This window comes from Nesoenas mayeri, assembly GCF_963082525.1.
Source record: "Nesoenas mayeri genome assembly, chromosome: 2".
NCBI lineage: Eukaryota > Metazoa > Chordata > Aves > Columbiformes > Columbidae > Nesoenas > Nesoenas mayeri.
The window spans coordinates 141,530,801-141,546,241 of NC_137543.1; the positions used below are offsets into that span (position 1 = coordinate 141,530,801).

General features: G+C 43.3%; 1 protein-coding gene across 1 annotated transcript; it reads left to right on the plus strand.

Moving 5' to 3' along the window:
• The first annotated feature begins 8,015 nt into the window (after window positions 1–8,015).
• RPP38 (ribonuclease P/MRP subunit p38) lies at window positions 8,016–11,915 on the plus strand. Its single transcript, XM_080364313.1, has 2 exons — window positions 8,016–8,069; window positions 10,748–11,915. Exon 2 carries the CDS (start codon window positions 10,779–10,781, stop codon window positions 11,628–11,630), a length of 852 nt encoding a protein of 283 aa, XP_080220439.1. The 5' UTR covers window positions 8,016–8,069; window positions 10,748–10,778; the 3' UTR covers window positions 11,631–11,915.
• Window positions 11,916–15,441: the final 3,526 nt, after the last annotated feature.

Below are 15,441 nucleotides of genomic sequence, written 5' to 3' on the forward strand. Positions count from 1 at the left end.
CAGTTTTAGCTTTGAGAAACACTGCTGTTATGTGGAGATATATTGACTATAATGCTCTTTAATTCTTTATTTGGCACAATGCTGAAAATTAGCCAGATTCCAAGTGCCGTTTTGTCCACTTAATGCTCTGGAACTTGGTAATTCAGTACATTATATGATTGGCAGAGTTACCACATTAAATTCTAAATCAAATGTCTTCCAAATTATATGCTTAAATCTAAAGCTTTATAGACCAAAACCATGTAATTATGCAGCTTGCTCCTGTTTTAGTAAAAATAATTCTCAATGTTAATAAAATGCAACTACACCATAGAATCATGGAAAAACATGAAGGTTTACATCCAACTTTTTATGTCCCATTTTTTTTAAGAACAATGAAACACTGTGGGGTTTGTTTTGTTTTACCAACCAAATATTTGGGAGCACTGCAAGATGAATACAGGATTTTTCTAGAATTAAAAACCAAAAAACCCAGAGTATGTTATATGTAATTTAGATAAACCAAAATCATGTGCTCCAGATTACATATAAAAGCTGACTCAATAATGTTGAAATGACCTTACAGCATCTCTTCTCAGCATTTTTGTTTGTTTCCATGTACTCTATTGTTTACTTAAAAAATAATCAGCATTCTAGCAGGTATTAAACTGATCATGAAAACTATTTTAATTGAAGTAACGGGTTTAGTCGGCTGAGATTAGAATTAAAAATGGATTATATGGACAAGAGAAGCTTTGCTTTTTTTGTTCTGTATAAAGAAAACGGATTTTTTTTCCTACAAAGTTTAATGTCAGAAATATGAAACCTGATTATTTGTTTTCCTGAAAGACTAGAAAATTGGAGTACAAGCTTTCTCACCTCAGCTGAAGGATTAAATTGTTAAACATTTCATAAAGTGTCTTCTGTCCCAGTTCATCAAAGAGTTTAAGTAACACTTGAGGGTTTTGTTTGGCTCTGTTTTAAATGGAAACTAAAATCCTCACTCTGAGTGGCAGCTAAACTGAGTTTAAAAAAAAAATGGTCTACATGATAACAAGTCCTGAACTCGCAGGCAGAATTTGCAGTAATACACAATTACTGCACAAATTACATACATGCTATATAAGCAGAACCTGTTCTTTACACTGAAGAGAAATTCAGCTATTCTGACACTTTGCAGCTCTCAGAGTCAATACTGCTTTTCTTCTCTGTTTGCAGAACCCAAGTGCTCCTGACTAGGGCTCCCGCATATTTTAATGATACAGGCAGTAATAGTTGCCCAATGTGCCCCTTAAAAGCCCGACAAAGCAAAAATTCCACAAGTAGTACGCTACAAATAGTCACACTGGTATAAATAAATCAATCTTGGGAAGTCTATGCAGGGTCCCGCTTTAAAAAGTAGCCCTATTAGCAGCTTAATGATTTAAATGAATAATAATAAAAGCAAACATTTCCCAAGAAACACTTCAAGCATCATTAAAGCATGTAGTTGTTAGCAACTAGTTAAGCTGAAGGATTTCTTCTGTGCTTTCCATGACTGTACCTTACCTCTCATCCCATTTTGCTTATTCATGGGAGGGACCCTACCACAGGAAAGAAGCTCAAGAAAAGAACACGACACTTAATAGCAAACACTTTTCAGGGCTGTATGAGGGTAAGGAGGGAGGGATGCACTAGCGTGCACAGAGCCCTCAGTCTTCGCAGTGACCTTTTTGTAAAGTTCTGCTAATATTGAGAGGCCTTTTCTCACCTGTATAGGGTGGCAGTTTGTAGCCTGAAAGCAAGGGTGAGTCCCACACCGCCACAAACCAAACTTTTGGAAATGATCTTAAAGGAATAAGCTCTCTGGAGCAGGGGTTGTATCTTCTGACAGGTCTGAACAACAAACATTTCTGGCAATTTAGCTAAAGAAAATAATTTCAATTTGATTTAATATTTTAAATTAGCAATAGTGACATTAATATTGATGTAGACTCAGCACTTATAAAAAACTTCATATATGTATATTCATGAATGGATGTTTTTGCCATCTTGCTGGTGGTGAAATATCTCAATATACAGGTCAGGAGACATAGTTCTATTTGCCACAAAGTGCAAGCCAATTTTTTTTCTTCTAAAACTCTTTTAAATTGTGGATGTTAAAAGGAAATAGTTAAATATACAAACACTTTATGAACATAATTATACAAGAGTGAAAATCTTTATATTCCAGGTCAAATCAGTAAATGATAAACCTTTAGAAATCTTTTGTGAGCTGGCCAAGCTTCCATGATGGACCCAGTAATACGATCTGATCTCTAAGGAGTTCCTGCTGCAAAATCTTTGTATCCATGGCTGGACTGCCACAACTGCAATAGCTGTGACTACAGACAGGTATTTCAGATAATGTCATTTCTTCTTTAAATACTGAATCTGCTGAACAGCAATTAACTAAAAATGGTACAAAGAAACTCCGGCTAATTACTCTGTAAGCATTTACATTAGAATTTCATTTGACCATAAGTTTACAGCACAAGTTGTACTAGTATTTCCCTTTGGATCAATTACACCAATGTGAAAACTGTATATGCTCTACATCTATTTGTTCTTGATGCCATAGCAAAACAAAACAAAACAAACTCCATACAAACAAGAAAACTCCAATCTCAAATTTGATTAAAGAAATGGATGCTTTCTCCAGAAATTATAGCTCTGATAGCTTTTAACTTAGGTGCAAACAAAAACATTTTCAATCAAGCATCATTCAATCCTTGTGTTATCCTAGATGTTCTAAAGACTGGTATCTTTGGCCACAGAAGAAAAAAAACCAGTGCTTTAGTTATTAATCACAGCCTGTAGTTCATGTGTGCTTCTTGTAAGCAATGTAATAAAGCCCTCATTATGAGGAATTCCTAATATTTGTAGTATTAACGTTTACTTTCATAAAAGCCTTGCAATTTTTATTTTTCTTCTTATGTAGTATTTTCTCTTGTTCTCCTTTGGTAGGGTAACTGTACCTGAATTCCTACAACCACCTGAAATGCTTCAGGAAGTTCAAGTGTTAAATTAAGTTTTAATTTTTCACCAAAAGTTGCCAAGGACCAGTAAGTAAAGATCGCTATCCTGCCTTTTGGTAGTGTCCTGCTTTCAGCTGGGCTAGAGTTAATTTTCTTCCTAGTAGCTGGTATAGTGCTGCATTTTGGGTTTAAAAGAAGTTGCTAGCACACTGATGTTTTTTAGTTGTTATTAAGCAGACAAGGACTTTTCAGCTTCTCACACTGTGCTGGGTGCACAGGAAGCTGGGAGGGGGCACAGCCAGGACAGCTGACCCCAACTGGCCAGAGTGATATTCTGTATCCCATGGCATCCCGCTCAGCCTGTATTTTGGGGGAAGCTGGCCAGGGGAACTGCTCGGGGGCAGGCTGAGCATGCATTAGCGGATGGTGAGCAATTGTTTTGTGCATCACTAATTTTCTATATTCTTTTATCGTTGTTATTATTATTGGTTTCTCTTCCTTTTCCATCCTATTAAACTGTCATTATCTCAACACAGGAGTTTCACTGTTTCCTCCTTCCCACTGTGGGGGAGGGAAGCACGTGGCCGTGTGGTGTCTAGTTGCCAGCTGGGCTTACACCAGGAAGGTTTGAGGGCAGCAACATCACCGACAGTGCAGGGCAAATATCCAGGGCTTTGGGGCAGGAGTGCGCTGCCCTGTGCCTTGGGCACAGCATGGGCACCTTCTGCCTGGCAGCTGGGGGCAGATGGACATGTCGCTATAAGCTAAACCCGAGTCTGAACTCACAGGTCTTGTGAGACTGTTCATATGACTCTGTACCTCATGATATACCTTGGTAAACAGGCAGCTGATCCCTCCATGAAAAGAGGGCCAGTCTCCTTTGAGCTCACCCCAGGGCAGGGGCAAGGACATGGGCAGTTACTGCCCTAGCTGTACATCCCACCTTGCCCCAGTGCCACTCCAGACACTTTAATTAAAATACGAAGGAGTTTTGTACTCAGGTACCAAAACCGTAGTCTAATTATGGAAAAACACTTGTCCACATATGTGCTAACAAAAGTATTTCTGATAGATGTATATAGCATTTATTGTGGAGATGTGCTCAATGAGGGGAAAAAATATCAGCAATGCAGCTAACATCACTTAATTAAAAATAGCATCCGAAAGAAACTGGAATGGTACATCTTTGACACTTAAGATTTCTTTCATAGGTAAAATTTGGTAAAGTATTTCGTTCGTATAATCTGAACACCAGCAGATGTGATATACTTGACTATACCTATCACTGACTTCTACATCACAGATATCTCTTGATATTACCCATACACGTATAAACAAAAGCAGCATTCATGCTCTGTTAACAGTAAGATTACGAAGCAGTATCGATAATAAAAGTGAGTTGACACGATTGATTAAACTTTAAATAAGTTTTATCTTTATACTGTGGTCACTACTGCATGTAAGCCTCTCCCAGCACTGATGTACAAGGATAGTCAAGTCAGTGGAAATCTTCCACATGCCTTGAATTGTTTTCTGATCTAAACTTCACAAGAAGAATGAACTAGAAGCTTTATTAGACTCACAAAAACAAAAGATAACTCAAAAAAACCCAAAGGAAACAGTTAATAAGCTTCTTCATGTACTTTTATTCTATTTAGATCTATAGGAAAATATCACAAGATATTGTTTTCAAAATATGCAAATGCACACAGCAAGAAACACCCAGAAATGAAATTTAAATACTAACCACTTCTTTCTTCATCTCCCTGTAGCCAACCATTGTGCACACTGTTGCTTAGCATTTGCTTGCTTACACAACATGCTTAAAAACAGCCTATAAAAATATAATTTCCTTTTAATCATGTGCCAATATAATTCCCTTTCACTCCTCAAATTAAAAGCAGACATAGAGACATAAACATACACATACACACATGCATTAAAGATAAACGCACAAATTATCAAACCGTTATCACACACTCCCTCTTTGCAAAGAAAAAACCTTGACTGTTTACAGAAGAATAATTTGGCAGTTTGCAAAACTTGTAAAACTTTTACAGCCTTCCCAATGAAAACATTATTTTATTCATTTTGTCCTCATTCCCATACAGCTTGGTAGCTGTCAACCAACACAACAGTGGATAGAAAACCTCTATAATGTCTAATGCAGAACATATAGAATACCGTAATATTTCAACCACTGTGGTTTTTTGTATAAAGTTTACCTGTGTACAGCAATGGCAAATCATATTGCACTCAGCTCTTTCTAACAGTGATTTATGGCTCATTACTTAAACATCAGTCTAATAAATTCGTTTTCTAGAGTGAATCCAAGGCAGAATAAAACAATCTATAATTTCAGTGATCACTAATTAAACAAAAGTGGTGTTAGGCTTGGGATCTGGCAATTCTGGCCCACTGAAGAAACAGGATTCTTCCTATTAGCTGTAAAACGCCACAATGAAACCTCTGTGCCATTCGATATAATTGCAGCTCAGAAGAAAGTTGCTGAGCTCCTGGCAATACAGTCCCTGCATCTAGGTCAGAGCATTATGTTGCTCGCTCTTTGCAGAACACGCACACTAATGGAGCTGAGACAGACATTATAATGAGACCAGGATAAAAGGGCTTGCAAATCTGGAAGTGAAAGGGATAATAGAAAGCCTAATGAAGAAAAACAGCCTAATCCATCAGGGCATGGGCAAGACAAGGGACGTATTCATAGTTTGCTACAAAGATAAGAGGCTAAAAGCCGGCAATGAAGATAATTTCCTCAGTAACTATTTATAGTGAGAGAGAAGGTAGCAGGAAGCTCTCTCTCGCCAGAAAGTAGCAGCTTTCTCACAAAAACAGAAGCCCACCAAAACGTACCATTCAAAAAATGCACACACCTAAAAAAATATGCACGACTCTCTTAAAAATTATTCATGATTCCCAAATGCACATATACCACTGCTTCAGTGTTACAAGTTCCCCTCCTCCTTTTATAGCTCCAATAGCTAGATACTAAAAAAATAAATATGTACCTACCTTTCAATGCATAATCCAGTCCTAGCAAACTCAGATGCACACGTAAAGAAAAGTAATTAACACATGCTCTAAACAGGTAAGGCTCCAAATAATTTACATGACCTGTGAATAGTTCAAAATATGCAGCACTTCTCTCACCTTCCACTTGCATAAAGTAAGGCGTTATTTATCTTCCACAGGCTTAGGCAAATTTCCCTTGCCACAAGGTAACCTTGATTTTGCAGTAATAATCCTTGTGCTGAAGAAACACGGCTGTCTCTAACACGGCGTTGCACAGACGGACAGTGCAGCCCACTCTTTCTCCTCTCCTCGCGTCTCTGTCTCACCAGATGCAGAATTGCTTACCTGGAGAGCCATGATGCCGTGAGGATGCTCAGGGAACGGCCTCGCTCCTTCTCCTGCGGGGACCCGGTGCTTCTGCCTCTGTGCTGCTGCGGTGCGGTGCGGTGCTGGGGCCGTGCTGCAGTCGGGGCGCTGGGCTGGGTACCACTGAACTCAGCTCGCCCGCCGCGCAAAGCCCCGCCGAGGTAGGGCACGGGGGCTGTGCCTCCGCGGACACACAGGGAGAAATGGGTGGGTACGAACGCTGGGGAAAGGACAATGAGGGCATTAAGCCCACACTAGTTTCTTCAGAAGGCCTGGGCTCGTTTCCATACCCCTGAGGATTAGACCACCAGCCTGAAAGCAGAGATACAGCAAGACTTCTCAGCCGTTTGTTTGAGAAAGGGATTTATTCTGAGTGATGTGAACTGTAACCAGCCCAGTTACCGCTGCCGTTCCCAGCCCTGCCCGGGACCTCGCACCCTCCAGCTGCAGCTCTGGAAAACACGCAGGTCACCCCGGGAATACCACACACCAGCAGCTATACACACAACATACCTTGAGAATTCTGTTATTTGCTGTGCTCAATACAGAATTTAAAAGACCATTAAATGAATCGATAGACTAGCCTACAACTTTAACCATTAAAGGAAAAAAAATCATCCCTACTTATCTATTAATCAATTCATAATTATTTATATTCATACCTCTATACCTTTATATTTATCATTCCTTGAGCATTGTTTAATCACAATACTACATGCTTTCACATTTTAAAATCCACTAACTTCCATAAACCCATGTAAAAAGAGTGTTTCCCCTCAATTTAAGTCCAGGTGAAATTAAGCCAGGACTTCTGAAGAAAACCAACCAAGTAAATTTCACTAAATAAAAGGAGCTTAAAAAATTTGAAAACAACTGCATCAGCTCTCAACTCCAACACCCTGAAGCGACAATGCTGTTATTTTTGCTGGGGAGCTCAGCTCTTCCAGGTACAAGGGGCTGCGAGCAACCATGTTGTGCACCGAGGTGAATGTAGAAACTAAAAGAAGCTGTAAAGACTTGTTAACAGCTCACAGCACATCGTGGGAAACACTGAATGTACCCAGTCCTTACCTGTCATGTACCGACTGAATGTAACCGGTTCTTACCTATCATCTTATTGCTAGTTACACGATATGATGTATGCACACAATGTTGCATGTTAAACAGCAGTGAGAAACACTTCTCTTGCTGGAATGTCCCTGTGAGCGCCTGTTGACTTGGCCATGATTTCATTAATGTAGGACAAAGCACATGCACCTATAAAGCAATTTATGGTGAGAAATGATGAGGAAACGCCACCGCTACCCTGCGGGGAGCCCAGCCAAGCGCAGGCTTGCGCCAGCACCGCAACGCGGCTTTACCCAGGCGGAGCGGCTGCACCTCTGCGCGGTGCTGACGCAGCCCAGGCGGCGAGCGGGCTCCCGGGCCTGGCCGCCCGCACCGCCCGGGACCCGGGGGCTCCACCGAGCCCAGACGAGCAGTGTTGACCCAGGACCTTCGCCCCCCCGCTCCCCTCCATGGCCGCTCCAGCCCGGCCCGCACACGGCTCCAGGAGGCCGGACCCGTGAGAGCGGCCGGAGGGGGCGGTGCCGCGGGCAGCGCGGAGGGGCGGAGCGGGGCTGCGCAGGCGCTGGCGCAGGCGTGGCGAGACCGGCGGCGTGTTCTGGGAGCGGGGCGCTGGCGTAGGCCGTGCCGGAGGTAGGGCTGGCTGTCGCCGGGGGAGCGGGCCGGTTGTGGCCCGGGCCCTGCGGTCGGGCGGCGGCGGCGGCAGTGGGGGCCCGGTGCTGCTCCGCGGGCAGGCGGGGGCGCGGCGGCTCCTGCAGGCCGGGCCGTGGCGGCGGTGCCGAGGGGGCGGGTGGAGCCCCAGGGACCCGGCGGTGCGTGTGCAGCGGGTTCTGCAGGAGCCGCGTTCGGAGCCGCGTGTCCCGCCGTGCGCAGCGGCCGGGGGCGGCAGGAGGGCTCCGGACGGCCGTTCCGGCGGGGTGACCGCGGGCCCGGTTCCCGCCCGGGGAGCGGTGGGTCCTGGCGGTGCCGGTGGAGAAGCTCGGTGGTTTATTTTTTTCGCCTCGTTGTTTCCTGTTCCCGCATGTTCGGTTTCCTCAGCAGTGCCCCTTCTGAAAAGAAAAAAAAAAGTAATCTTTCAACTGTAACATTTCTCCCGTTTTGCTCCTTTCTCATCTGTATTGCTGACTTTACCCGGTAGTCTCTGAGAAAGGTCATTAGACCACCCCCAATTTAAAGCTTTTAAAAAGGGTAGCGCATGGAGACACCCCAAGAATCAATTCAGGTAGGCGATAAGATCCAGACAGACTTGATTCTAACCAGAACTGGTTAGCAGAGAACCGACTAGAAACAGGGTTTATCCGAAATTGTTCAGCCCTCTCACAACATTATAAACCACAGGCTTGGGTACCAGTTAGGAGTTCAGTTACCGCCTGGCCAGTTCAGCCTGAAGGGATCCCAAAGCTCTGGGAAGATGGTTCAAAATGCACGTTTTCCCACTCACACAAAGGACCCTCAGGGGTACCCAGAAGATTGCTTACCAGTAACACAAGGTGTCTTAAGCTTCAAGGAACTTGTATTAAGTGGTGTCTTCCATGGCAGTCCTGATGCTCCAAGGAAGACCAGCTCAAAGAGGGTCACCAGCAGGCTCCACCTACACCCCAGCTGAATCTGAGCTGTGGTCATTTATGGTAGTGATCCAGAAACTTCTCTCAGCAGAGACATTTCATTGTCGGTTGACCAAGGGACATGTACTGACCATAATGGTCCATGGGCCTGGGATTTCTGGTGCTTTTTGGGGGGGCAAGTGTATCTGCCACAATAGCCTAAACTTTTAATTTTACTTTAAAACCTGTTGTAAGTTTCCATGCAAGGTTTCTAGTGGCCATTTCCATTCTTTAGTTGTTTCCACTGTGATGGTAACCAAAGGGATGAGGTAACTGCACGGACAACAGCCCCGTAAAGGACGGATAAAACAAGTTGGCAGATGTTCCATCGCTGCTGTGGCCGTTGGGGTGTGTGGGAGCGGGGGCAGAAAGTGGTGGGGCGGCCCTGGCCTCCCCACACGGCTTCTCCATTCCCAGAGCTGGAGGTGGTCCCTGGGCTGGACGGGCCGTGGCCTGGATGGCCCCGCAGGGCGTTCCGTAGGTTCTGCTGAGAGTCCTGGGACAGGGACACGGTGCTTTGTTGTATTTTGAAATACTTACTTACTCAGTTTTACTGTTTCTCTGAAAACTACATCTGTGTTTTTGACTCATGGCGGACAACAGCTTCACAGTTTGCATTGCGCTGATAGGACTCTGTTCCAAGTATTTCCCCTTACTGGCTCACTGACGAGGGTTTAATGAGGGAAAATCCCTGCCGAAGGGTGTTGCTTTATAGCAGTACATACTGTTGGGGAAATTTCAGTGAAGATGGGGTCTTTTTTTGTTTGTTTCGTTTTTTTTTCTTAATGTCAATGTAGCTTATTAGCAGTACACAGATAACTGGTGACTAGCAAAAAGTTATTGTGTGACCATGTGAAGGCTGCCACTCAAGAAATGCATGTAAATCCAGCTTGGCTGTGCAAGAGTGCAGACATTACCAGTTTAGCAAAGAGATGGTGAATAATAACCCAAGCAGCAGCATGAGGACTCGGAGAGTTACCAGGGCCTGTAGCAGGCCTGTCCTCATGCGTTCGCTGTTACTCTGTACTAGATCAATCAGAGCTACAGCAGTTTTCCTTTCTCTGCTCCTGTTTCATTTTTCTCATCCCCAAAGGCATGATCAAGGTGACACAAGAGTAAAAGGCCCCTTCTGAACTTTCTGGAGGCCTGCAAAGGATTGCCTTCCTTCACCAAAAGCACAAATAAAGAGTCTCTGTAGGTTTCTATCATACCTTCTAAATGCAGACAAACACAAGGTATGGATTAAAGAATGAAAAGGCAAATTAGAGTTAAAAAAAAATGCTAAATAAACTCAGGAACTTAGAGCTTGTTTCCTGTTGTGAGTCGGCATTTTCTTTTTCATACTTCTAAAATGCAGCTGCTCATCAGTGAAAACTGAGAGTTCCTTCAATTTAAGGTTTTTTGTGTGTTTGTGGGGTGTTTTGTCCCTTTTTTTAAAAAAATCTGCAGTAGCTGTGGCTGTTCTCATCCAGCTTCAGAGGGGTCTCTTGTCACTGGTGCTGTCTTGCTGTGCAGCTGCTTTGGACAGTCTGTGCCTTGTGGGACACTCAGGATTAGCACTGAGCTCGTCTTGCGGGGGGTCAGTATCACTTTGAGATGTGATGTTTCTCTTCTGCGTTCTCAAGAGAAGCTTCTGGCAACGATGTCCACAGCAAACAGTACAGTATTTGAACTAATGCTTACTTCACATCTTTCTTCCTTTCACAGCTAGGGTGGCAAAACACAAAACCACCTCAGGATGGCTGTAGTTCAGCCAGGGATGACAACACTTCGTAAAGCAAAGAAAACCACTGTAAAAACATGTCTAGATAACCCCTTTGTTTTTCAATGGAAAACCATAGATGGGGAAGATATGCATTTTATACTGCAGACCTTAGAAGAAAGGATTAAACATATTGGACTTAAAAAGATTGAGACTCCAAGAAAGAAAAAGCGTTCCCTTACAAAAAAACAAATGGAAAGAAAGTGCGATGCTAGCACCGATGAACTCCCTAAAGAAGAGGAAACAGAAGGCCATCAACAAAACCCAGGATGGACGGACATAAATATCAGAAGACAGCTTGCTATTGGAGTTAATGAAGTTACAAAAGCGTTGGAAAAAAATGAACTTCTCCTCTTGCTGGTGTGCAAGTCTGCAAAACCTGCCATGATCACGTCGCATCTTATTCAGCTGAGCGCAAGTCGAGCCACACCAGCGGGCCAGGTGCCCCGTCTCAGTGAAACAGTTGCACCACTTCTAGGCTTAACATCCATTTTAGCACTAGGCTTTAAAAAGCAGTCTGATAAATTTACTGAAGCAATAGAAGCAATAATTCCAAAGATACCCGCTCTGGAGGTGCCGTGGTTTCAGTACAGAACTGGAGAATCTGTGGCTCTGGCACAGGCGGAGCCTTCAGACGTTCCCGAACCTGAGCAGCTTGCAGAGGCGCCAGGGGATGAGCTCACAAGCCAGAAGCGCAAGCGTATGGAAAGCAATCAGCTTGATCTTGCCAATGTAATTTTGCAGCCTTTGAAAATCAAGAAACTTGTTCCAAATCCAAATAAGATAAAGAAACCACCTCGTAAAAAGAAAAAAGCTTTTTCAGCATAACTGATTTCAGTTTGGTTCTTCATGTTTAACTCATTTTTTAATGCAGTGTAGAGTACAGCTCTAACTGAATTATTTTATTAGGCTTTACAGTGTAAAGCACTTGAATACAAGGTGAACTTTATGTTGCATTCAGTTGAGGTATTTCCTGCTTCAATAAAGAATATTGCTTGAACTTGGGTGTGAATCTTTAGCTGGGGGTAAATATTTCATTTGCAGTGGGAGATCACAGAGTTAAAATCGATAATGAATATCCCAAGGTAATTTAAGACATAAGTACATCTTTGGAATTAATGCAAAGCATTAAATGAACTTTGTATTTTTACACAGAAGAATATGCTTCCAGCGAAACGGATTTAAGTATAATTATTCAAACAAATCAATACCAAAAGTGAAAGTTTATTTAAACAAAGCTCCATGCTGGTATAACTCTTTTAAAGCTGGTTCAATGGTTGTTCCAAGTAAACAGCTGTAAGAGCACAGACAGACTTCGCTTTTGAACTTTCATACCTTGCTCTGCTGAACAATAAACTCGCTTTGGTCAAGAACGTATGGAGACTTGGGTTCCATCTAACACCTGGTGGTGTCTGATATGCTGAAGGAAAAGCTTTTATTTTCAAATACAGAACAAAACCAAATTACTGTTGTTCTATTTTGAAAAAAAAAAAGACTTCCTTATGCAAACTCTTAACATGCATCCTGTGAGAAAATATAAACTAACCTAAACTCTGTTTGATTTCTAAATGGAATCTAAAATCATTTCCCAGAAAGTTGAGACAAGTCATATTCTAATGTCTATAAAGTAGACAGCTATAACCACTGCAAGACTTAAAACATACCACGTAATTTTTGAGTTCAGTTTTGCCGAGGACTATGAAGTTTCCTAATGAAACAGTTGTGCTGTAGGAAGGAAAGGGAATAGCGCGGCAATTCAGACAATCAAAATCAACAGCCTACGACTTCACTTGGCACTATGTTTTAAGCAAAGTCAGTACAGTACTGTAGGAGAGAGCAGAAAACTTGAGTTGGAATTTACGTGTTGTAGTTTTCAGAGATTTACTAATCCAGATTTCCAGTGCCATCAGATAGCTAATCTGTATTTTGGATTTATTTAGAAGTGACTTCAGTTCATGATACTAACTGCAAAGGGAGGCAGTAGCAGTGATTCTGTAGTCATGATGCTCCCTGAAGTTTAAACAAAACTAAGACATTTCCTGCCAAAATTTTTGCCTTCTGTGGCTGAGGGTGGCAAGAGGTAAGGGGTGGATTGGTTGGGGGTTTTTTTGCCTTGCTTTGTAGTCCTTCCTCCATGCCCTTTCTTTTGGCTTTTTGGATGCCTAAAATTTTGAAGTCATGCTAGCACTACTGTATTTAATTCCCATGCTGGCTAACAGTAACATTTAAATCAGCCTTTAAATGGAGCATGAGGTTTAGTTTTGGTAAAGCACATAAGCGCAGCAATCATCTTTCAAGCGTTTTGCTGCCTGCCCATGTCCATAGGTCTCTTAAGGGATTTGCATCCCCTCTGCAGATAGACGTTACTCTGGGAAAGGAATGAGATTGCTCAGAAGACCGGTGGGACAGATGGTGGAGCGAGCCTTCAGCGTGCCGGTCTTTGTGAAACCGTCCGCCAGGTTCTGAGGAGTCTTACCTGGTGGCTGTCCATGGCAAGACTAACGCACAGACAGGTTCAACTTGGGAAAGAACAGAACAGCCTCTGCTATTGAGCTGCTGGCAGTGGCACCCATGCAGATAACTGTTAGTTAAGTACCTGGTTAAGAAATGAGAGTGAGTTGCCACAATTTCGACCTCCTGAGTAACTGCTGTATCCCATGGCTCCAGCCTGAGACACCTTCAAGATTCACACCCTTTTGATGCTGTGATACTTCAGCAAAGCACTTGAGGTGAAGGGCACAGCTGGCCAAAACATCTGAGCACTCAACAGGGACAGTGGAGAGCACACTGGATTACACAGCTGTTAGGCAGCACACGGGTTCACAGAGGCAGCTCCAGAAACTGCCCCAACACTCAAGCTCAGATGCCCGCTTCCCTCATCTGTACATTTCTTCTGTCAGCTACAGTGCTGGAGCACAACTCTGCCGTCCTTCCCCAAAATTAGCACGCGGTGCGAGTCAGAAAATAAGACAGAAGTTTACCCCTCGGCACAGTTTTCCCAGAAGAAAGCATCAGAAGTGGCCACGCTCCTTCCTTCACGTGCAGTTACCCCCAGGTTAGGGCAGAGAGACAGGCTGCAGAAAACCCAGGTTCAAGCCTACCTTCTACCTGGACATATTTGGTCCCATTGTAGCCTCAGTGCTTTTCCACACAATAGTACTGGGGAGGATTTGCCTTCTGATTTTGAAGAAGAGAGAAGAAAATGTCTGCCTACTATTTCTTCCACCTGCGTTTTTTTTGAGGAAAGGGAAGGCAGAGAACATGAGCGTATCATTCACTTTGCATTCAAGCCCACCTGCCCGGATTAGGGAGAGCTGGGCCATGACCATTTCTTAGCAAGAAAGTACCTCAGCCAGGAGGACAGAGCTGTGCCAAAGATTGCCAAGGCTCTGCCTTCAGAGCTGAAGCAGAACCTCCTCCCCATCCCAGCAAGCTCCAATGTGAACACCCAGCTGGGAAGGAACCTTCCTGCCTTTTAGGAGTAAAGAACTTAAGTCTTCAATGGAGCTGAGATTAAATCCTTGTTCTTACCTTAGATATCACTACCATCGATTACATTTTGAGGTGCTTACTTCTGCTCAGGCCTCACACGGGGAGTCAAAGCTCCCTCTGCACCATCTCTTATGGCTGCTACTAGCAGTCAGGTACCAGAATGGCCAAAGTCGTAAAGCCCAACTGCATCACTAGACATCTGAAAGATCTCCTTTGAAGCCCCTTTAAATGCATGAGGTCCTGAGCTGGTGCACACCCAGGGGTCAGACAAGCCAAGTTCAATCCCTTCCTTTGATTGAAAGGGGTCAGATACTTTAATCACAGATCCATAACGCAATAAGGGAAAGTCTTTCACTGTCTCTAGGGCAGAATCCTCTGACCACAATTCAGCAAGAAAAAGCAACCAAACCACAAACCATTCACACACTGGAAAAGGAGAAGGAGTAAAGAAAAACCCCACCGCTGTAAGGAGATGGGTAGGGCTAGCAGTTACGAAGAAGAGACAAGATTATCTTTGTCTAAATTGATGTTTTCAAGTACAGAAATCAACTTTCAGCGAAATCTGCTGTCAGAATTACAGGCATGTTTAAAAGGAAAGTGTAGACATTTGCATTTCATGAGATATTCAAGTCACATTCAAAAGATGCTCACAGCACAGAGGCTTCACTACCACAATTTGGCACTTTCAGCTAGAACAGTTTCTTACCGCAGATTTTCCGGGTGCTCACGTTACTGCAGCATCTGTGAGCCATCTTACCTAGCGATGACGCCATGCTGCGCTGCGTGTAAAGTGCTTCAGAAGCCGCTCTGTTTGCCAGGCATTCATGAGGGAATTAAACCAGGTTCCCCACCACCAAAGATGAGCCCTCCTGCAATTCCGGAAGCGCAGCACAGAGACTTCCGAGGACTGAGAGTGGAGCATTTCCCTTCTGCTCACCAGCCACATCTATAGCAAAACTTCTTGTTCCAAAGTCAGGATAAAAACACTACCAGGAACAATTTATGAATACGTATTTACACAAGATACTTTTCATTAGAATTACAGAGTTCATAGGAAATCATAGTAGACAAAGGAATATGTGCAATTTTGCAGAAGCATTGAAAACATTCAGACTATAAATATCCTGAAAGCACTACTAAAATTCTT